Source organism: Pocillopora damicornis, chromosome 4 (genome assembly GCF_964200805.1).
Source record: "Pocillopora damicornis chromosome 4, jaPocDami1.2, whole genome shotgun sequence".
Lineage (NCBI taxonomy): Eukaryota > Metazoa > Cnidaria > Anthozoa > Scleractinia > Pocilloporidae > Pocillopora > Pocillopora damicornis.
The window spans coordinates 21,961,139-21,985,698 of NC_142673.1; the positions used below are offsets into that span (position 1 = coordinate 21,961,139).

Sequence of the window (24,560 nt, forward strand, 5' to 3'; positions counted from 1 at the left end):
GCAAAATGTTTAGCCACATCATTTCATATTTTGAAATTATTTTCCCGTTTCTTCTCGATAATCTTTAAACATAAAGGCATCTAGAATTGAATTTTACAGCTGGCCCTTGTCTCAATTAATTTACTTTATTCAGGAAAGGAAACAGGGGAAAATTTTCATTCTTTCCCTTTATATGGTAAATTGAGAGACACACCCCATGCCCCTACTTAATAATGAACACGAGCTAAGCGAACGTCACACATGGGAAATTTAAAATTTTTTGAAGAAGAAGAAGAAGAAGAGGGGAGTTTAGTTCCTATTGAACTAAATGCTCACACAGCGGAATGTATGAATCCTTTTTGTTCCACTCGAGGCAGTTAGGGTCCTGCAAAAATTAATCATCTCGCCGAGCAGATGAAAAAGAAAATATGTTATCTTACAACATACATCCAACATTTTCCAGTAAGCATTCTGAAGCTCTACCTCTGAGTCACAGGAGACTGACTCATAACGGTTGAACTATTTCTTGAAGATGGTTAATGTGACTTACACCAGCACAATACAAGGATTTGAAAATCAACGGAGAGCCATCCTAGTATGGAAATTAAGTTTCCCCCAATTGCTCTCCCGTCATGTAACTCACTTCTCCCCCTTTTACTAACTTTTTATAAAGATTTGCATGGCAAAGATCACTAAATCAAATCCCTTTCTTTTTAGTTTTGCTAATTAAAGTACGGGGTGATATTTGTGAAGTAAGTGAAACAGCACACATGAAAAAACTTTTGGAGAGTTCCCTGGTTGAGAGTGAATTTTTCCTCTTTTTTTCATCCAGACCAGAGCTTGTATTTGACAAAAATGGGATGAGAGTTACTTCAGATCCCGCTGCAGATGAACATGATATGATTGAATTGAAAGTGGAGAGTGGAAAATGCGGACAGATTGTGTTGATCATAGAGAACCTCAGTGAGGAGAACATCACCCTGAAGGATATAACCTTACTGTGGAGTGTCAACTTTTTCGACTACAGGAAGTATCGATCAGGATGAGGACGAACTCTACCCTGGTAATTCTTGAATTCCTCTCTACAACACTAATTGCTAACTTTCATCCAGCCGGTCTTCCTTAAAATTTTGGCCACTGATTCTAGGGAGATGAAATCATTGTAGAAAAGGAAGACATGTTTACAATGTTTACACGGTAAAAGGGCAAATCCGTTGTCTGTTGGATGAATGTGTGTATTTCTCATTGTGATTGGCGAAGAGTTTTCCAAATGCAATACACAGTACACCCTAGCTCTCTTAAGTATGTAGTCAAACTGAATTGCTGCTAAAAAAAAAAAAAAAAACCTCAAACACACCAATATCCGACATACCCGGTCAAGGCCCACACACTTTCCATGCGATTTCAGATAGTTAGATAAGAACTTTCAACTTAATGCACTTCTTCTTGTTCTATTTCAGGTAGTTCTATCTGATTCTCGAACGCATACATACGCAGAACTGCATACGCCGGAACAAGGCATTATCATGGTTAGATACAGCTCATAGAAAACTGGTTTTGACTCAATCGAATGAGAGCAATCCGTGTAAACTTCTTTACGACTGAGCCCACAGTTCTGCGTAATGTTATGCATATCTCTACAGTGACGTGAGCAAATAAATTCATATTTTAGGTTGTCAGAAGAGGTTCAGGATTGGCTGCAAACGTCGCTGGGAGTTTGGATATTCGTATGTTCCTGGTGTTCTCGCATTCCAAACGGAAGACGGGGGGGAGTTTCATAACCTGAGATTTTTTCTGTTCGCATCGTGAGTGACTTGTACGATGAATTGAAACCGACTTCAGAGTGTCGACCTCCCTAACGGGCACCAGAAATTCCCAGGGATGTTAAGAAATTTAGAGGGATACCCCTTCTACGGTATAGTATGGCATTCGTCACGATTCTCGTTTTGTAATAATTATCCTGTGTAATTGCTCTTTTCATTATTCGTCTGCATTGGTCCACAGAATACCTGAAGAAATGGAACTGAAATACTTGAATTCATCGATAAAGCTAGCATAAGCTTTTTCAATATATTTCGAAGTGTTTCATTCAAGATTTCCTCACTCTTGCTAGCGGGGTGTTTTTACTTTATTCCTTATAAAAATTACCTTCGAAACTATTCCGAGACTTTCACCGTTTCTGTTTGTTGTCATCAGATTACGTGAGTAACATGTACTCATAAAACCACGGTATGAAATCTAGCAACCTCCCCTTTCCAATGCTCAAAATTATACTTTTTTTCTCGGCTTTAAAATCAGGGAGATAACAAAGTAAATCAGTGGAAATAAGACAATGACTCACGTATTCAAAATAATTCAAATATTCAAAGTCACTGATTTTTTTATTTTGATTTTCCTTGCCTTTTAGGTCATACATGCCTGATACACCCAAACCGCTAAGATTCGTCTACGGTCGTAGACGAATTAACACACTGGAAGTCGAATCGTACGCTAACATACCGGAATTGGAGACAACAAGAAATCTGTTCTTATTTCCATTTTATTACCTCACCAGATCAAGTATTTGGGACTTCAAGCTGCCTACCATGAGCACAGACCAACCCACATGTTCTTGAGGAAAGTCATGGCTCTACCATATGTGCCCGCAGACGGCTCGTACAAGAGGCTGACCAGAACGCCGTCCTACAAAACCTTATTGAATACGTGAGAAAGACATGGATAAACAGCAATCGATGGAATCCAACCACTTAGTCCGTTTATCGAAGGTTGGTTCAATACCTAAGTCTATATTGCTTCTTACATACTTCGTATAGCATTGATATATGAGAAAATGGTAATATTAAACATCATTTCATATACTTATGAAATTTTCTGTTATAGGAATATCCGCACCAACAACGACATTGAGGGTTGGCACAATAGGATGAACCAGAGAGCCTCTTTCCGCCGTCAGCTGCAATTTTATCTGCTAGTGAAACTTCTGCACAGCGAAGCAATGCCAGTAGAGCTTCAAGTGGAACTTGTTAGTCAAGCTTAACTCGCAAGAATCCAACAAAAACGCTATCGTGACAAACAGTCAAAGATAATTAGGCTTTGGGACCGTTTTGATAATGAGAAAATCGATTCGTATAGATTACTAAAGAACTGTTCACTTTTGGCAGTACCTTCGGTTTAATAGTTACTAGATAGCAAATGAATGTATCAATTAATTATTGTAATTAAAATTCCATAATTGACATTGCTTGAATTTTATATAGTTACACAAAAATTTTGTATAAAGATCTTTAATACTTTTGAATAAAAAGTGAAACAGCTCGCAGGTTTTTATTTTGACTTCAGAGGAGGGAGGACTGCTGACGATTACTTTCTAAATCAACATGGCGTCCTCAGCGTGGGTCGTCATGTTTGTATGTTTGTGGTGGATGATGTACTGTCAAGACTAAAAAGTTTTTCGTTTAACAAAGGAAAAGTAATGGAAGTAATCGTACGAATAGGAAGTTCTTTACATTTTCATAGAGAGAAAGATTTGTTCCTTTCTTCAAGTAAGAATAATGATCGTGTTCACAAGCGTTTCGATCTAATTGAAGTTATCACGTAAATAAATATTGACGTTCTCTCTGTTGGATCTTATTGAAAGTGACATGTGAAGGTGAAATATCATATCAATATCAATTAGAATACCTTATATATTGATGTTTCTCACTTACGATTATTGTGCGAAATGACTATTAAGAATTGTGCGAACGGTCCAAAACTTGTGCGAAAAGACTTTTGCTAAAAGTCTTTTGTGCGAAATGTCCTGTATTCGATCCCCTCATTTGCATATTGAGAAAAATGGAGCGACATGATGTGATTTAGGTTGTAGATAACTGGGTCAAAGACCAAACATCTCTCACAAGTTAGAAATCAACTCATAGAATCCAATCCATTTCTCTGAACCCTGTGACTCCAGAAGTGATTAGCATGTTAATTCTCCCCATGATATACATACATTATTCAGCGAACAGATAATGAGAAAATTCAATTTCATCAGGTAAAAGTTGTTACCTTTATCGAATGCCAAATTCTTGTTACTAATTTACAAGGAATTTATGACAGCTAGAGAGGAGAATTAACAATCACATCTTGGAATTTTAAGAGTTAAACTAGCAAGAAAAATAGCAGGATCTCTTTTTCGTTTCAAAGCCTTAACAAGTCCCTCAGGGCATTTTTGAATGACAATGAATTGAAATGAACTTTACGCCTTAAAAGTAATGCCATTTCATAGCCTTTAAACCAGGAGAGAGAAAATGCAGCTAGAAAGGGAAGTAGGGAAGGATTCGGGAATTAAGAAAATTTGGACTCTTGCAGGCTGTGATGCTCAGAGATATTCATGTAATATTCTTTAAGCTCTACTGGCTTATAATTATTAACATTATATTTTAGTTTGCGAGTAAGGTTTCCAAAAGACATATGTTTCAGGAATGGTTGAAAGAAAAGAGTTGTGCAAATTGTAAAATTCTCTTCCTTGCCCCTTCTTATCACATTTGTAAATATTAAGACCGTCCGTTTTTCTGTACTTTTATATATTTTCTATTTTTTTGTCATATTTCAAAATCAATTTTTTCCTAGTTTAGCTCAGTCATAACCATTTTCTTTGATTTATTCTTATTTTTCACCTTAAAACCACCTATAAAAATATTGCACTATTTATTTTACATAGCTATAGAGTGATATTCTTTTAATTCTGATTTAGTTTCTCCACCAGCATTTTAACATGACATTTTTAACCCTTACACCAAAGCCACAGTGAAAATCCACTTGGTAGCCGCTTTTAGAGATGCATGATAAAATGGCGTGACTTTCCCTCAAGAGTTTTTAAAATAACTGTCCGTCATAAACACAAATTAATATAGCCGCAAACGCTAATCACTCGTATTTCAAACTTTACTAGAGCAAACTTGACATATTGTTGAACACGGTAACTGAAAATAACAAAATTACAAACACGCGAATGAGCATCAAATAACTTACGACGTATGAGTGAAAGTACTGGAAAACGACAAAGCGAAATAAACAAGGACTTTTACAAGAGGAATGTGACCAAACCAAAGACGAAAAAATGAAACCCAAAGCTAGATATGTAACGATATTTTTCGCAAACTAGACAACTAACCAAATAAATTACGTGCGAACAATATGTATACGATATGCAAATAAATATAACAAGTACAAAACTGGTAACTGACAAAGGACACTAATGTAGACGAGAAAATAAACACCTAACACGAAACTATGAAACATTAACAACAACAAAAAATGATAATACAAATTCTTGCGCCTACAATTAATGAAATGCTTTATTAGCTTATAGACAGCATAAGTGTCTCGGGGATAAAAGTTCAAATAATAGTCATTATATATTGGCTTGAGAAAAATCATACACCATAGAAAACATATTTTGTTAGAGCGGTGAATCAATTGGAAACCTAAGCAGTTTATTGGTCCCCATCCAGTTAATTAGCCCCCCTCTCCGCTTTTTTGTAAAAATAAAACAAAAATTAAACAAAAGATATTTTAACAAATGATAACGGAGCCAAAAATAGCCCCTACTTAAAAACTTGTTGCGCGGTCCTTGTCATTGGTGGCTGAATTAAATAAACGAAAGCTCTGATAATGCGAGGTTCATTGTTTCAGCTTCTTTTTTTCTTTTTCTTTTGAATACCCTTCGAACTTTATTACATGGTGACTCGTGGAAATTTCTTAAATCTGTTTTATGTACGTAAAAGTCAGATTTGCTCTCGGCTTAGGCGGTGACGCAAGCACATAAACACAATAATTTCATTCCTTAAATGATCTTAAATGGAAGACATCAAAATATACGAGAAAAGTATGCTACTTCGGAAAGTGAAAATTGTAAGTAAATTGAAAGAATTGTAAGTAAATTGAAAGACCTGTTGAAGGTAAAAACCAAGTGTGTCTACGGGAGTCTTGTTTAGTGGATTTGAAGTTTTGACGAAGACGCTTGCTCAGCACATTGTTAACTAGCAAACGAACGTGCTTCAAGTCACCTCACCGGAAAATGACGATCATTTGCATAAAGCAAAAAAAAGACAAAGAAAAATTAATGTTACGCTGTGACTAAATGCTCGGCAGCCGGGAACGGTCTCAAATAGACAGCTAAATGCTCGGCAGTCAGAAATTTTCACAGAATTTCCACCGAAGGGTTCTTTCAAACTTCTTAGGAACATCAGATGTTTGTTTAGAAATGTCAATCCATCCCAACAATTAATTTGTTTTTTAGGGGACAAATTTCTCCGAGCGCGTGCATACTATAATGTTAATGTGTTTTATAGTGTTACTGAAAAACCAACATTTCTAAATAAACATCGAATGTACTACTGAGCAGGTTTGTATGAAGTTTTCAGTGGCATTTTGGTGAAGGTTTCTGATTGCCGGGCATTTTCGAGGCATCTAATCTATTCGAGACCGTACCGGAAGTCTGATCAGAAGCGTAGAGTTTTTAAGGTCGATAACCAAGCGATATATATTTCAGTATTGAGGCTGACGTTTCGAACGTTAGCCCTGCGTCAGAGCGTTAGCCCTCTGTCTATCGCTCTGACGAAAGGCTAACGCTCGAAACGTCAGCCTTTACACTCTTTACGGTGGCCAACTTACGTTTTCAACTTAGTTGTTAACACTAAATTACCTGCTGCTAACATGGTTTGATACTACACTGGTTCAAAGGTTTAATTTTTTCGTCAGAAAAAAGGCAGCTAAATTAGTGAGCGTACAAAAAGACCTCTTGTTGCAGCGTTTAGATCACCACTGATGAAGGCACCAGACAGGAGTGTCGAAACGTTGGGCCTATCAATTGTAACTTCGCGGTTACATTCATTCTGTATTTATCAGCGGTCATCCCGGGGGTTGACCCCAGGGACATACGGGGGAATAGCGCGAGATTTGCTGACTTTTGACGCCAATTTTTGATAATGAAAGATTCTGATCGCGGGTACTGGGTATTACCGTTGAACAGTTGAACAAGAGACGTAAAAAACATAGTATTTGCGACTACTTTTTTCCAGTTAGTCGTCGGCAAAAAGCGACCTAGGATGTTTTTAACTTTGAGCCCTGTATAGCCCTGTAGAGTAAACATATGCCGAAGTAAGTGTATGTTCATTAAAATTGTCATTCTACGACTTACAAGGCATAAAGCTGAACCTTGCTGTGTGCAGAAAACAGGTGGACTAGCTATTTTTGCTTACTGTATATGTTATTGTTAAACTTTTATTAAAAATTATGCAGGAAATAAGTCACAATTCGGGAGTCCTTTCAAATTATGTCCCCCGGAGGAGGGACAGTGGTAGCTTTTTGTGGAAGAATATTGGCCCTGGCTAGTTGGATGATTTGCAAATGTCTTGGTGCAAATGCCCGGGGGTTCCCCGGGGTCAACCCCCCTGGGTGGCCACTGATAAGTGCATTAAATCTTTAAACCAGAGTAGCATCAATCCATGCCTGATTGTCCACTTGGTTGCCATTTGAACTTTAATACAGTAAATTATCTGTTATACTTATACCCACTGACGCAGCACCACAGTTTCTTTAGAAACTTACCCCCTTTATTCTTTCATAACATCTTAACATATTTGCTATTAATCTTTAAATTTGCTCTCTCTTGTTGTCGAGCCTTAATATCAAGAGCAACCACTGTTTTATTTTATCTAAATGCGAGGAAACGTTGAATACGGTTGAAGCTAGCTCGTGCGTACGTGATGAATATCAATTAGGGGAACCCCCACCACTATTTCTGTCCATTTTAAAAAATAACATTTTTTCTCTCTGATACACTTCAAACTCTAATTGTATATAGTTCATTTCTCGCTCAAGGTATGTGGAACTCGATGCTTGAAGGCTGACCGAGGCTGTAAAAATTAGCTAAGAAGCTAGTGAATGGAAGACTTTGACTGAAACAGTTTTCAAAATTTTCTTACACTTCGTTTTCTTTGCAGAAAATGGCTTCTTTTGCGTTTCTCGAAGAAAGTTTAATTTGCAAAATGAGAGCGGTGATCCTAATGGTCCTCATCTCAACTGTAAGTAGGAATGATTCGTTATAAGCTGAGATTTCACTGCATTTGATTAAAAGTTTAAGTGGAACCGATTTTCAACATTTTTAGTGCTAGAATCGACATTGAAATTTGGTAATTTATTTAGAACTTTAGACCTATTTGGCAAAACGAGATGTAGGTAACCCAAGATAAGAGTGAATTTTTTCATTTGGCTTCATAATAGCCTTTGTTACCTTTTTGTCTCCATCTAAGTTTAAGTAACTTCCCTGCGAACAAGCGGCCCCTAATGCTGACTAGGATAAAGCTGTCGAGAAAGACGATATCGGTATCCTGGCTGCATTGTGTCAGAATATATCACCCATTGGGCAAATTAGTTATCGTTATAGGCAACCACCGCTTTGATTTCAACCGCCAACATGGCGGACCTTCCCAAAGGAGGACGTCTCTCTAGTGGCCTCACTGGTACTTTTGCTGGCTTAGATAGATTTTTCGTAGCCCGTGGGTTTGGATTATGTTTTTATGTGATTATGTTTGATTTCCCTTGGATATTTCGTCTACACTGTGGTCAGAACAAGCCAAATGTTTGGTCGTGACGACTTGAGAATTCTATCGATCGAGGTTTTCAACTATGTGTAGTTTTGCCACATAAATTTGTGCTGCTATCTTAGCCACCTAACTGTTATGATTAAAGCAAAGAACTGGTGATGAAAATTGGAATTTGCGATGAGTAAGAGAAAGATTTTGCACCAAAAATACTCAGTCGTTATGGTCCCATTATATTATGATTGCTTTTACGTCTGACTATGCTATGGTTAATGCTCCATTTTTCCTTTCTTTGTCAGGTCTCTGAGGGAGTGGTATCGGCTCGATGCCCAGATTGTACGGGCGAGATTAAAAGAATTGATGCTACAGGCAAATGTCATAGTTGTTTCCCTTGTCCAGAATGCATTGAGGGATATTCAACTTCATCTGTCCCTTGTGGATCAACTATTCCTTTTGAGAGAGATATACATTGTGTGGAAATCCAACAGCACCCTCAGAAACGTTCACAAACAAGTCATTCGATTTTTGTATCTGGAATAGTTACCTCTACCTCCCAGATTTCTGCCACCACAGCAAATTTGGTCATTTCTGCCACTAGCTCCTTCGTTCCTGCTGGTTCCAGCATCATACAAAATAGAGAATCTAAGTCAACTAAAGACCCGAACACTGAAAACATATTGCCACCACTTGGCAGGTATTCAAACAACACCACCATTTACATATTGTGTGCAGTATTTCTTGTGATCTTATCGGTGGCTATTGTGTTTAAGTTGCAAAAGAAAAATAAAGGTAGAAGTCGATCAGAAGAAACTACAGCTGATGCACCTCCATCCTTGCCAGGCCCATCATTGTCAGGCCAATCAGAGCAAGGTGATGAAGCTTGTCATATTGATTTAGGAACAAACCATGTTGTTTATCGAGGTGCCCATTCAAGTGAGATGGGAGACAAATCCCTAAACACAGTATCAGCTTTGACTCATGGGACTGAAAATAATGGTTCAGGTAATTATTGTCAAACCTATTGTTGATTGATCTACATTTCCAAAATGTCAGCTGCTAGTGTAAAGAGTAAGAAACTGACCAAAACTGTTTGCACTCATGTACACAGCAGCTTTGAAAAATATAGTGTTAATTATTTTTCAGATTTTCTCACTTCCTGTTTCATTTTTCCTCCAAAGTATGGATAAATATGGTGCCCTAATGCTTAGTAGTTAAGCATCAGCAAGAGCTGACACTAATCTGACATTTGATATATTCCCAATCTCCTTTAAGGCACCAGTTCTGATAAATGAACTTGAGGTTGTGATTCTTTGTTTTTTATTTTTGTTAGTGTATATAAATTTTTTTGGAAAAATGTTAGCTTTATTGTAATTACAATTACACCCATGAGTATCAACCACCACTAAGGTTTTTGGAGGCTGACAGTAACTCTTTGTATTGCAGGAACTAATTCAATTTGTTTATTAGTAATTTACTATTTTAACTCAAGCAGGCAGAGTTGAGGTAGTAGCACAGCTTCCAGGTACTCCTTCTTGTATTGATGAAACACCAAGGGATTTACACCAACCAACTAACAAGAACACATTACACCCAAACATTGTTCCTTGTCTGGTGCCTGCTTCCATGGGTGAGTGTCAGTTTTAGTGCCAAGTACTTATTAGTATTCAGTTTCATTTTAATTCTCAATTAATTTGGAATTTGTACATGAATTAAGCCAAATGTACAATTCAAAGAAAACTGAAATTACAAAACCTTGCCTCCATACCCCACACAAGGAAGAACAAAATTTATTGCAAACCAGACATTTGAAGTCTCTGAGATTGTATGTTTATATAAATATTCAAGAACTGGAATAATTTTTTTCAGGTGATACAGCATGAAGTTAGTACCATGTTAAACATAATATAAAATAATTTCAAACCAAGTGATATTGAAGGATAACTAATGTACAGAAGCTAGAAGGGAGATTTACTTATCAGATCTTGGGAGTGAAAGGGCTAAGAGGCCTTAAAGGTATCCAATTTAAAAAGAAGCCAGAATGCAGTAATATTGTGCTTTTTTTTCACAGTTATCCAGCAGCCTCAAAACCAGTTTCTTTCACATGAATTATGGCCTCAATCCCTTGTCAGGAATGGCACGATCAGTATGGGTGTGCAAACATTGGGAGCTGTCAACTGGTCAGTGTTAACACAAGAAGAAAAATACAGTACCAAGATTTTGCATATGCCATTTCAGCTTTTGCATCGTATTTGTTTGTCACTTGACACACTAAGAACGGATGGCAAAGACAAAAGACTGCTTGCAGAGAAGCTTGGACTTACAATATCTGATTTTAAACTTCTCCAACAAGCAGTCATTACACAGAATGTGTTTGATCCCGTTACTTATGTTCTACTTAGAGAAAGATTTTCTGCAGCAAAACCCAAAGGAACTGTGGGGGATTTTGTAGACATACTGAAGGCGATGGAAAGGGAGGACATAGTCGATGAGATAAATGGTTGGTCTGAATGTTAACAGATTCCAATAATACAGTGGGTAATCTAATAACTCTTTGGTGCATATGTGCTTCGAGGAAGGTATATGCGTATGCCGTACTAGGAACAACTACCTCTTTGTGTAGTTGATACCAAACAACACTCTGGTACATAACACTACAATAATTTTTTTTTAGTTTACTTGAAACATGTCACTTAACCAAAAGAAATCTAGACAACAATTCATCATCTCACATTTAACCTGAGGCAGTCTTCATTTAAATAACTAGCCTACTGATGTGTCTATGAGATCATCCTTAATTTTTACAGTCTAATGCAGAAAACCATTAACAGTGGAAATATTCAATGTTTTTTTTTCTTAAGAGGAAAGCAGCAAGAGTTTATTGATGAAGAAGTAGATGTGTCCTTCAATTTGTTATTACACTCACTGAATTCTTTTTTTAGTTGATGTGTGAGAAAAAGTCTTGTAGAATGGGTGAATTACAAAATTTGTTCATTGGTAATAATAATTTAAATATGTCTATGTTTTTCCCTTGACTGAAAATTTTCTTACAAAACTACAATTTGTCAGAAAATGAAGTACAACTAACAGTTTCAAGCAGAGCTCCAAGCTCATTTCCAAATTGCCATTGGGCAATCTAAGATTATAAAATGACCATCAAAAATAATGTATTACATATACTCACCAGAAAAAAGTGGAAAGAGACATTTTAGGCAATATGACAATGTTATTTTATGTGAAACAGAATGTCTGTCTCACTTCAAAACCACAAACTCTTGGTAATTAAAACGTTACAGCTTATTGGATGACTGCAAACAAAATTTTTTTCTTTAGCAAAGTGGTCCCAGCTTGGAGAACTAAAAAGTGATTTTAAATGTAAGGAAGAAAGAGGCAACTCAAAACAAATGTATGCATTTACATAACTCAATTTGATGGATCCATTTTCAAACCCTACAAACTAATATTAATAACAATGATGTATTTATTTATTTACTTTCTTGATTTCACACAGTTTTCCATATTTAAACCCACAAAAATTTGCATTCTTTGCACGGTTGATGAATATGATAACATTACTCCAAATGGAAACTGATAGATCATAGTATGTCACGTACAGACCGTTTTCAATTATACCTGAGATTATTCTGAGATATTTGTCCATTAAAAAAGCTTTGTAGCTGAAATAGTGTTTAGATTCAATTTTTTAGGCAAAAATGCAGTACGCTTCTTTTACTGTGATACTATATCTATGATTTAAAAAGCTGTGTATCAGTATGACTTATTATAATAATGCATTACAATCCTCTTGATTGGTTGATGGCTTTTTTTGTATGATTTTCTATTCAAGTGATTTTCTATTTAAATTGTTAGATTAAGTGCACTAGCGAAAGGTACTTGATCAACTGAACTAGTGTTGAGATTCAATTTTTTAGCCTGAAATGCAGTGCATTATTTTTACTCTGATCTATTTTCTGCTTTAAAAAGCTATGTATAGGTATGTTTTATTGCAATAGAGCATCACAGTCCTCCCAATTGGTTGATGGCTTTGTGGTTTTATTTTTTATGATAGTTTTTGAACAGTTCTGGTTGATTTAATTTTTACTTTCATATTGGAATTTTTTTTGTACACTGCACTTCTTTCAAGGGACTGTTCACTGCATGTAATTTCACCTGTAATGACTTTTGAATAAAATGCAAATGAGAAAGTATGCATGAGTGTTTAACATCTTTCATTATTAATTACACTGCTAGTAAACAACAATGGAAATATGAGGATTTGTTTGGGGAATATGGCTGTCTTGATAACCCAACCATGATGATGGATTTGAATAAAATGTCATAACTCTCCCCACATTAGTTGTGTGTTGTCTCATCTCTCATAAGGTTTTTAGACAATTCATAGCAATTTAGACACCTTTTAGTTCCACATTTTCTTTCTTTCCTCATCCAAGCTTGAATGAAGGAAATCTGGCTTAAGAATGAAGTACCACCAATTGGAAATTATCATGTAAGACTGAAAAATGCCAGTCTGTGTTTCTTAAAGGGGAAGTATGCTCCATAGGTTAAAAGCATCTACATTCTAAGGTTTCAGAGATTCTAACCCTTTGCAATTGAAAAAATGGAAGCTTTGGGACTGGCAAAGCAGTGACTACAAGTACATAGGATGTGAACCTCTGGGGGAGTCTGAGCATGCTACTGCCAGAAAGTAAAAGTTAAAATACAGAGTCAAAATAAGAAGTAAAAGTAAACATATAGGCCTCTGAGATACCATCTACATTTTGAGATCAAAGTCTATAAAAAATTGCCCTGAAAAATAAGGTAAATTTTTAAATCTCACAGTAAAAGCTGAGGACAATAGGTCCCTGCTGTATTTCGAATAATAGTATTTGCTTTCAAGTAAAATGTAGTATATAAACACAAAGAAGGTTGGTCAAGCTGTGGGGTTTCATTTATTTACCCTTTACACTCTAATGTCATTATGCATATTCTCCATACTGTTCTTTATACATTTCCTAAGGTGCTGACAAGGAGAACTTGTTTACTGATCAAAAGCTTCTTTAGTTGAGCATCATTTCCCTCATTCTAATGACCTTAATGTATTATTTAGGGGTGATTAGAGAATAGATGACCTTAATGTGTTATTCAGGGGTGATTAGTAAGGAGAAATTAGATGCTACTCACTCTTAGGTGCTAAAGGGTTAAGAATTTCAAGCCATACTTATCAGCCTTTACAATTTAACCTTTCCATCTTATAGAGAGGGCAGAATTGCCCAGAAAAAAAGCAATGATCATGCTAAAAAGACCACTTTGGAAGGGACTACATTATCTTCCTTTGCCAAGGGAAGATAAGCGACAAAAATGGAACGTTATTAAGGGAAAAGGGAGGTGCTGGGCCAAAACGAGAAAGTTGGAATCTTTAAAAGTGCAATGCGAGGCACCTTAGATAAGCCAGGCACCTCAAGCGAGTCAAGCAAGTTCAGCGAGTGAAGTGCCTTCAGCAAGCCAGGCACCTCAAGCAAGTCAAGCACCTTCAGCAAGTCAGGCACCTCAAGCGAGTCAAGCAAGTTCAGCGAGTGAAGTGCCTTCAGCAAGCCAGGCACCTCAAGCAAGTCAAGCACCTTCAGCAAGCCAGACACCTCTAGCAAGTCAAGCACCTTCAGTAAGCCAGGCAACTCAAGCAACTCAAGCAAGTCAAGCACCTTCAGCAAGCAAGGCACCTCAAGCAAGTCAAGTACCTTCAGTAAGCCAGGCACCTCAAGCGAGTCAAGCACCTCAAGCAAGTCAGGCACCTCAAGTAGTAAAATCATGTAAGTAAATCATGACTCAAGTAAGATCAAGCCAAGTAAGGAAAACACTTAAAGTAAGTAAATCAAGCACCTCAAGCATTTAAGACGGGCGCCTCGAAGAATCCAATGACCCCAAGTGATGGCAACTTTCTCGACGAAAAGAAAAAATACAGCTTTGTAGTTTATGTGGTACTAGCTTGACGTCATTATGACATATTACATACTATCTACTTATGGGCTCATGGCCCAAAGTTTATCGCGGCTTTCCCATGAAGACATGCGTTGTCGTCTAAACGGTACAGCCAATCAGAATAACCGCCTAGCAGCCTTCTTTTTAGGGGGAATCCCCGAACTCAAGTACGTATTAGTATTTTTACAAATTTTTTTTCGGTTTTGACAGTGTTAGCAACCACTTAAGTGATTCCGGGTGAATACTAGCTGGATAACGGAGCACAAACAGTGGTATGTAGATTTTCTTTTAGGTGAAATTTTCGTTTACCCACAGTTTGTGAGAAGTTTCCGAATTTTCAGCAACGCTCTCTGGGTCTGAGTAAAATGTCAATTAAATCTTCTTGCGTATACAGTACGTGATGTCGATCGCTAACTCAATGGACTGCGATGATATTAATATTTGACAGAAATTTAACCCTTTTCCAGCCGTCAAACTTCGTTTTAAACTGTTTCATTCTGTGTGATTCCAGAACAGATTAGCGTAACTTTATTACGCTGAGTCACCACTTTTCTTACGGTGAGGCTTATTTGAACTCCTTGGTCTCTCCAAATCATGAAGACAGCGATGATCATTTGGACTTTGGTGAGAAAAACGATTTTTATTTTAAGTTATAATTAGGGATAACACTTGTAGGGGCTGGAGTGGAGTGGAGTAATTACAACGCACTTGCTACGTGTGGTCAGAACTTTAGGAAGTAGTAGCCGTGGTTTCCGGTCGAAGTGTCATGATCACCTGATGTCGAATTACCTTTTTTTCGCATCTTTTTTATACCGTCCTCAAGGTCTCTGCTGGTAGCGTGCGTGCGATTTTTACCGACAAGGAAAAAACTTGAATTAAGTCTACATACTATGATTCTACAAGTGAGCGCAGTTTGAGTAATTTATGCACGTTTCCAAAAGAGACATTCGTACGTGACCTTGCTTGGGTTCAGTTAATCGTAAGCATTCCGTAGCATCGCGTTTTCTTCAAGCTGGAAAAGTTTGATGTTAAAATATGCCTTTTCTTTATTCAATTTATTTACAATAGACGTTTGACCTTGACTGATAAAAAAATCGCGCCAATACTGCGTAGAGGCGTTAGGAAATTTGTGTTATTTCAAAAGGTAAATAGCTTCGACAAGGACATTATCAAAAAAAAGATTGGAAACTTATAATTTTTTCCTATTCGTTGCCACTTTTTCAAGATTAATCGAAGGGCTTTTTGTGATATATTATGAACTTGCAGCTTACTCATACTGAAGGAAACTTAATTTGTAACAATGACAATCGTTCCACAAACCACTCACTTCTAGAATTATTTGACCATATTGCAACAAGGAAAATGCTAGAAAATACTATAAAATTACCTAACCGGAAAACGAATGAAAAGAAAACTTTGGCAGAATGTAGACAGTTAGGAAAGATAGGAAGCCTTTGAATTGTAAGTGAAACAATTTTGACAGATATGAAAGGCCTAAAATGTTGCTTAAAAAAAATTAATCTTCAAATTTAAAGTGGGATTTTAAACGCTAAACTTTGATTGAAAATTTTCAATCTTTACTCAGTGTACGAGTTAAGATCTCCTGTATCAGTAGACTTGATAACCTCCTCTAAATAGGTTACTTGTACCTTCTTAAGTAATGTTACTTTAATTTCTGTCAATGTAATCACGGATAATGTGCTATGTATATCCTGATACGATAATTGAAAGTAAATTACAACTGCATCTTGTCATCTTTTAAGCATTTCATTAGACATTGTCACTGCCTATGATTTTAAGGGTGATTTTCTGTGAAAACATGAAGTATCAATTACTTTTGTATGGCTGGAGGATGCCATGGAAGGCTAAATCATTTCTCGGTCATATATATAGTTAAGTTTGGTCAGCCATCATTTATCCTCTTGTCTTGCATTTAGCCTAAAGAAACAAAATGAATGTAACATGATATGAAAGAACTGTCAGCATGCATTTAGAACCCCCAAAAAATAAATGTGACTTTCAATCAGCAATCACATGAGCATGAGTTTGTTCAATAGATTGATATTTAATTTAAAGAATGATTGTGGAAATTCATTACAATTTTAAAATTGAAGTTCCTCCAAGATAAATAACTAATAGTTCCAATCAATTCAAAACAAAAGAACAAAATACTCTCTAGTAGAAGAACTGTAGCTGTTACTGTTTTGGAAAGTAATATAGTCATGTTTCAACACTCAGGTTTAGAATCTTTAGAATTTCTGAACAGTATAACCAACTCAAATTATCTACCCCACTGATAAAACCAAATTATATTTTGATAACCCTCACCAATGCAGCACCAGAGTTTTTTTAGAAACTTACCCCCTTTCTCAATGTTTCAGTCAAAGTTTTAGCAGTGACCTGCTAAACTAAGACAAAGTTTTGTTGGCAGCAAAGAGAAATCTAAGATGGTGTCTTATTATTGGCCACTGTCATCACACACTCCTTTCCTTTTTTTTGAGTTATTTCTCACTTAACATTTGCTTGCATAGGATCAAGACGGTTTTTTTTTTATGTAAAAGTTAAATCAAGGAAGAAATGAATTTTCAATTGAATTTTCAATGTTTATTTTAGATATATTAAAGTTCAAATGGCAATTAACCGGGTGGACAATCAGACATCGTTTGATGCTACTCTGGTTTACAAATTTAATGAATGTAATGGAAGAAGTTACAACATTGGGTCTATGAATTGTAACTTCTTCAGTTACATTCATTAAATCTGTAAACCAGAGTAGCATCAAACCACATGTCTGAATGTTTATTTTAATTTTCCTTTTTAAAATTTAACCAAGAAACTTCTTTTTGCAGGTGTTTCTAATATCCATTAGTACAAGTTTTGCAAAAGTAGCTACCAAGCGTCGTAATCCAAGGCCTGATGAAATAGAAAGAGTTATTAATGAGACACACTCAATCATGTGGAATTGTAAAGGGATTGAATGTCATCCAGCTTTTGGACTAAATGTACACTGTGGGACTAGCATACCAATCAGCATGAAGATTAAGTGTGTCCCATGTGAGGAAGGAGTGAATTTCTCAGAAACTAATGATTATTCAACCTGTAAACATTGCATGATATGTGGCAAGCATGAGAAAAAAACTGGAAAGTGCACCTTGGAAGAGGATACCACAGTTTGTTTAGGGGTCTGCCACAAAGGATTTTATATGGATTTGATCAGTGGTGAATGTCATCCATGCAGTGACTGTTGTGGGCAAAGTGACAAATATCATGAAAAACAGTGTGAGGACTCTGGATTTCCTAGTAGCAAACAATGCAGGGAACACAATTTAAATTGTCCTGAAAAACCTCCCAAAAGCACTGCTGAAAGCTACAATAATGACAGAGACCAGGGAGGTCTTGAGGCTTTGGAAGTTGTAGGTATTGTGCTTGGAACAATTTTGTCTTCAGCTATCATCATTGTTGTGATCCTTGGTAGGGTCTATGGCTGGCATATGATTAAAGATACCCTGATGAGTTGGTTTTGTTATTGCTGCCATCTTGGAGCATCAGATGGTCATGGAAACACAATGTATTTTGATCCAGCAGATGGCCAAATACAGAGATCCGAGCATGACCCTGAACTAGGCACAGGGAAGAGTGAACAGAATTTCTCAGGTAAAGACTTGTTAATTAAATTAAATTTTATTATTATTTGTAATTAATTGTTTAATTATGCACCATCTGTTCTCTATACAATGACCTCATTTGCAAGCTCACTTAACTCATTGGAAATGCATTGCATATTCCCAAGTTATTGTGGGCATTTGATGTGCATATCAGTTCAGTATTCTGAGGTGACATACTTTGATTTTTTTCTTAATGAAGAAGCATTTGAATTAGGCTCAGAAATCAAATCTCTTTGAAATGAAGGGGAAGAAATTGTGCCTTAATTGGTTTAATACCAGCTGTCAAAGAAACATTAAATGTTGTTTTCTTTTTCTAAATTAGGTATTGAAATTTGTTCTAACAGGAAAAATTGGAATACATTTCTATTTTTTTACCAATAACATAAGGCAAATAAGTCTAATTTTGTTATAAAGGAAATCACACACAATAGAATAGGCCAAATTCACTGCCTTTCAGATTCATCTCCAGTTTACTGGGGGAGCAAGTGTTGAATATTTTTTGCAAGAGTTCTATTGGTTAGTGGTTAGAGTTAAAAGATGATAGTGAGTGGAGAGAGGAAATAAAATATACAAATTTTTTCCCAGCCTTTTTTCACATTTTTTTGTCACCAGCACCTCCCTTAGTATCCAATTTCACTCCCTGCAGAACTTTTTCAATCTTGAAATAATTTGCTTCATGTTTTTTTTTTTTCCAGAAACTCGAGAGAGGAATTCTGAGTCAGAGTTATCAGACTCACTAGTTCATCAGCAAATGCAGTCTCAGCCTCCAGCTGAAACAAAGGAAACCCAAAGAGGATTTACCCGCTCATTTTCACATCCAGGGGTTCTTAATACCAAGGTCCAAAAGGGAACATCAAATTCCAATCGTATCCAGTGTGTTGGAAGTCCAAAACCTAACAAACCATCAAGAATTGGATACAGTAAGTTCTTTGTCACATTTTTTATTGAAACTATCATTTGATTTTTTAGAGATGAAGAGCATGATTATATGGATTATATGATTATGGAGTGCATGTAAAGGTAAATTTAGATAATGTTGTTAATTCAGTGAGATCTATGATTGACAATGATGTCATGATGGCCATGCACATACTGCATCATTAATTTGGTATAATTCTTTTTTATAGTTTAATTGGATAAAAATGACTTCTTCCCTAGAGACTCTTACAAATGGAAGAAACTTTCAATGTTATTTATGTAAAATATTTAGACAATTTCTTTATGTTTTTATTTTTTTATTATTTCTACAGGTCTAGTAGCATCAACGGAGCTTTCAGATGAGGCTGTTTTCAACAGGAATTCCTCAGAATCCATTAATGCCAGGTGTCAACCAAGGAAGCCAGAAAGTGCGTAATTTTTTTCTTTTGACACAAGGCTGTGATGTGAATTAGCAATAATGAAGCATGGCATTTATGTGTTATATGCCACCACTTTCTACACAGAAACAAAAATGGGCCATATATAGTTAGCATGCAAGCTCTCAATTGAGAAATGATGGGAAAATGTGGGAGTTAAAGCACATGATACTCTTAATTCCACATTGCAAACCTTTTTGTGAGAATTAGCAGTTGCTTATAGTCATGTACTTTGGAAAATAGATCAAGTTCTTTGGGTTTGTACCATTTGGCTTGTGCTATGAATTTCCCTTACTGTTGTTTTAAGGTTAGAAAGCGCTATCCACTGGATAAAACTCTGTACAGTGGATAATGTTCTACAGTGGATAAACTCTATAGGGTTGATAATGCTATGCATTTTGCTTTCAATTTAACCATTGGATAGCATTATCTGACCTCTATACAACTGGGCCCTGCATGGCATATATTGTAGACATTGTACTTATTAAGTAACATTTCAGATTTTTAATCTTGTTATTTTATGTCAGTTACTTTTCTTGTTGCGATTGCCACTAAGGGGCTACACCAGGCGGGAAGCTTTATGTTAGGTATATATCCAAAAGCTTGTCAATTGATGCTAATTAAATCATTTTGTACAACATAAAGAGAAAATGAATTACATTTTTACATTTTGTGATGTTTTATTTCCATGCAGCCAGGTTGGCTTGTCATTTTTACTGTTTTTAGCGGGATACTTCATTCTCACAATGCATCTTCCACCCAGAGCAGACCAGTGCACAGGGAAACAAGTGACCTTTCAACTGATTTCTATTCTAACAGTTTATGTTCCTTATCAATTTAATAGGATTTGAGAAACCATCAGTAAAAAGTCAGCACACTTCAACCACGGGCCTCTACCTCAGTGAGACATGTGGAACCTCACTGAATGGCATTCCACAGGATTTCCAAAACAGCCTCCTGAACAAAAAAATGTCTGCTATCCCATTGATGTTCTATTCAGAGATATGTTCCAAGCTTGATATAAGGCGGTTGGCTTTTGATGACTTCCGCCTTCTTGGAGAAGAGATTGGATTGACCAGAGATCAAACTTTGTGCTTCGGCCAGATGGAAAACCCAACTGATCAAATGATAACCAAGTTTTACAATTCTCAGGAGGGTAGCTGTGTTTCCAAATTTCGGGGAATACTTGAGGGAATGAAAAGAAGTGATGTTGTAGATGTAATCGATGAGTGGGTTAAGTATGAATGGTTGAGACAATGTAATTCCTCAACTGTAAGTAGAAGGCCACAGACATGTGTTTGAATTTGTTTAAGTCAAGAATGCATACAGTGTTTAGTGACAAGCATTTTGCTTTTGATGACTTCTGCCTTCTTGGAGAAGAGATTGGATTGACCAGAGATTATACTTTGTGGCTGACTCTTGGCCAGTTTGACAACCCAACTGATCTAATAACAACAAAGTTTTATTATGCTCAGGAGGGTAGCTGTGTCAGAAAATTTTGGAGAATACTTGAGGGAATGAAAAGAAGTGATGTTGTAGATGTAATTGATGAGTGGGTTATGTATGAATGTTATGAATAGTTGACACAATGTAATTCCTCAACTGTAAGTAGAAGGCCACAGACATGTGTTTGACTTTGTTAGATCATGTATGTATACAGTGTTTAGTGACAGTTGCATGTTTTTTTGGCAGTGTCAGTCTGTAAATTAACCATTGGCACTCATCTAGTGTATCATTGAGTATATTTTATTGACTTGGGTTCATTTATTTTAAGTGCATATTTTTTTGCTATGTTGCATGAACTTTATTTGCAGTTATTTTGCTTTTGTATCGCTACCTCCTGAATTTTTTTTGAGACCAAAAGTGATGCTGGCATCATATATGTTTTGTTTGACTTTAATAGTTAGTTAGCTTAATAGATATAATTGCAAATATCTTTGCAACAGTATTTGTTACTTGGTAGTGTGCTTTAAGCAAGGTGCTTTAAAAAAGAAAGAAAAAATTATATATGGTATTTGCAACTTTGTAGTAGGCTTTGAGCTTCATAAATTATATTGCTTTATGGTATGTGCTATTTCATAGTGTGATTTGAGCCAAGTCCTTAGAAAAAAAATTTCCATATGTTATTTGCTCTTTGGTAGTGTGCATGGAGCAAGATGCTTTAACAGAAAAAGAAAAACAAAAAAATTGTTATATGGTGTTTTCTAAATTGTAGTGTGCTTTGAGCAAGGTGCTTTTAAAAAATAATCATGGTATTTGCTATTTGGTAGTGTGCTTTGAGTAAGGTGTTTTGAGAAAAAAAAAAGGAAAAATAGAAATTACTGTATGGTATTTAGTAAGGTGCAGAAATTATTTATTTTTTTATGAGCTGTGTATAATGTAAAATAGGTTAGAAAAATGTTTTTGTGTCTATCTGCACAAAAATGATAGTAGTAAATAATTTTTGCACATTTTCCACAGGACAATTAACACCAATTCTATAAGAGAAATGTGTGTTGCATTTTTTTTGTCGATTCTGACAATTTTGTGCATACATATGTTAAAGTGATGTAACTATCCATGAATTTTTGAAGGAAAAGATCTTACCTGACAAGAATTTAAAATTAGTGCTATTAATTAATTGGGGTCAACATTGCTCTTATGGTGCAAAGAAACAAAAATGTGTTATAAATTATCAATGTAAACTATTTTTTTTGTGAGCTTGTGATTAAGCATACTTGAAAATTTGAACAATTATGGCATCTAGAGAGGCTCAATATTTAAAATGCGTTTCATTTTTTGAATTTTTTGTTTCTTAAAATTGTTTTTCATATAATTGTCAGTTAAGATCTATGGCCTTCCTTTTTTTCAATTAAATGAGGTATGTGGCCACAAAATATGTGGGTTACCAATATACAGCAAATTAACTGGTGTAAAATATGAACTTATGTTATTAAACACAGGACTTCGTGCATTTGGCTTAAGTGTTGTAACTTTTTAAAGGGTAACTGAAATAACTACCATGGGTGCAGTCAAGATTTTAAAGAAGTTGAGTGTTTATCTCTTATTTTAAAGATGATTTATACCTTGATAAGTGGCATGTAATGTTATCCCACTTAATCACTAATGGGCTTGCTCCTAAGGTGTTTTTTTCCCCTAGGCTTTCAACAATATGGTCATGGTTTTTTCATGTCATTCTGGATTTCAAGATTTTATCAAAGTAAAAAATATTTTCTTTTCTATTCCAGTCAGGATCCTTCATGAGGGGGGGCATTGGGATCTATTAGACACCGAAAAAACGTAGAAAAAATCATCCTAAACCGCAGAAAAATTTGATCGAAACCAAAACCGCATTCAAAACTGTTAAAACCGATAAATTTTCCTATCCCATTAATCAAAACCCAAATCGATCCGATGCAGTTAGTGACAATTGTAGCACACTGAGGTTTCGCGGTTACGAGAGATCAGTGGAGGCGCATGATTGCCGCTCAAATCGAGGAGAAATCACATCGTGTACCAAATCGGACAACCCATTAGTGACTTTTACGGACTGAAAGCCGAAAATCAAATGCTAAAATCCACAAACCGCAATGAACACCAAAACCGTAGTTTTTTTGGCACAACTGAAAACCCCAATGCCCTCCTTCTTCATATGTTAAAGTTGTTTTTGCTCTCCTAAATGCCAATATAAAATGTTTAGTTAGGGTAAAAATGACAAATTTTAATAAAAATTAAAGAAATCAGAGATAGAGACAATGGAGAGAGACAGGCCAATACAAGAGGGGAAAAAGTAATGGAATGGCTGAAAAATGTCAGGATTAAGGAGGAAAATCAGTTTTAAGACTGAAAGTTCATTTCACTGCCTTAGGCCTTGTCTTGGAAACAAGATTGACGCGGGATAAGATTTAGCATTATCAGTTTTTACTTTTCACGATGTGCTATCTAAAGTACTTAGAAATTTCAGCATTACAAAGACTGTGTGATGGTTATTATGGCGAGGAGAGATTGGCGTAGAAAGGGAACTGGAAACGAAAGAAAGAGACAGAGGTGGGCGGGGTTAAATTTGACAACGGGCATTTCCTGTTTTACCACTATATTAAATCTTGAGAGTAGAGTGTAACTGTTACTCAGTTCAACATCTGTGTTCATCGTATGATGCCTTCTCTGGTTTACTTCAATCCTCTTAAAATAATTTTAAAAAATCTGTAGAGTCCCTTCATAGTTACTTCAGTAATGTCCTAGACTCAGCTTGATATGAAAATCTCTCATGACTAGGTAATCCAGGGAGGTATGCAGGTATGCAGAGTAGCTTCAACATTTAAAAGTATACACAAAGTACAATCAAAGTTTGTTTTTCCTTTTCTGCTCGAATATATCGCCAGTATTGGCAGCTTGTTGGTGGCCTGTTGGTTATCTGTCGGCCGACAGTCGGCCAACGGGGTTTCTTAGGGGGCTCTTCACAATTACCAATATCTCGAAGCAAAGCCGTAAGGGTTGTTCAATAGACATGAATAGATTTTAGTTGAAGAAGTCTCTATTCCTTGGAAAGTCCAGTGATGAAGGGAAGCTTCTTTGCAATGATTTATTGTTCAGAGACAGTTTGATAACTATTTTTTAGGTGAATAATGGCTGTAAACATATGAAAATCATATGTGTGCAGAGCGGTTGAAGAAACGAATATAGAATCGATCCTCGCAGTCAGTTATGAACACTACTGAACTAGTAATTGAAATAAGGCCTGAAAAAAAATTCAGGCCTGGTATCGCAAAGGTCATGGGTTCAAAACCCGTACGGGCTTAATTTTTTTTCAGGTCTTATTTCAACTACTAGTTCACTAGTGTTCACAACTGCAAGGATCGATTCTTTACTCGTATTCTGTAGGTGTTTCTCCAAAAGAATCCCTAATCCAAATATTTGTAGCTTGAACGCATCTTTACATCGATTTTCATACTGACAGTCACATAAATATACCCACTTCATAAATTTTCATTTTCATTGGCTTGTCTCCGTCAGTACAAATG

At 36.1% G+C, this 24,560-nt stretch overlaps 2 protein-coding genes and 1 long non-coding RNA gene across 5 annotated transcripts; all 3 read left to right on the forward strand.

The window, feature by feature from the left end:
* Positions 1–816: 816 nt before the first annotated feature.
* Positions 817–3,291, forward strand: LOC149047262 (uncharacterized). Of its 2 annotated transcripts, XR_016186228.1 has the most exons (4): positions 817–1,042; positions 1,652–1,784; positions 2,534–2,744; positions 2,860–3,291. It is a non-coding gene; the product is annotated as an uncharacterized LOC149047262 (long non-coding RNA). The 2 variants fall into 2 exon arrangements; XR_016186227.1 differs by lacking the exon at positions 817–1,042 and having other exon boundaries at positions 1,652–1,894.
* Positions 3,292–7,772: 4,481 nt separating this feature from the next.
* Positions 7,773–12,920, forward strand: LOC113669962 (uncharacterized). 2 transcript variants are annotated; one of them, XM_089205158.1, is made up of 5 exons: positions 7,773–7,845; positions 7,968–8,048; positions 8,867–9,569; positions 10,057–10,194; positions 10,636–12,920. In XM_089205158.1, exons 2-5 carry the CDS (start codon positions 7,971–7,973, stop codon positions 11,079–11,081), a joined length of 1,365 nt encoding a protein of 454 aa, XP_089061284.1. In that variant the 5' UTR covers positions 7,773–7,845; positions 7,968–7,970; the 3' UTR covers positions 11,082–12,920. The 2 variants fall into 2 exon arrangements, with proteins under 2 accessions (XP_089061284.1, XP_089061285.1); XM_089205159.1 differs by having other exon boundaries at positions 10,060–10,194.
* A 1,742-nt stretch (positions 12,921–14,662) lies between these two features.
* On the forward strand, positions 14,663–22,510 carry LOC113673773 (uncharacterized). The gene is made up of 6 exons (XM_089202539.1): positions 14,663–14,812; positions 15,052–15,164; positions 17,390–18,194; positions 18,901–19,125; positions 19,456–19,551; positions 20,405–22,510. The coding sequence occupies exons 2-6, from the start codon at positions 15,135–15,137 to the stop codon at positions 20,860–20,862; spliced, it is 1,614 nt and encodes a 537-aa protein (XP_089058665.1). The 5' UTR covers positions 14,663–14,812; positions 15,052–15,134; the 3' UTR covers positions 20,863–22,510.
* Positions 22,511–24,560: the final 2,050 nt, after the last annotated feature.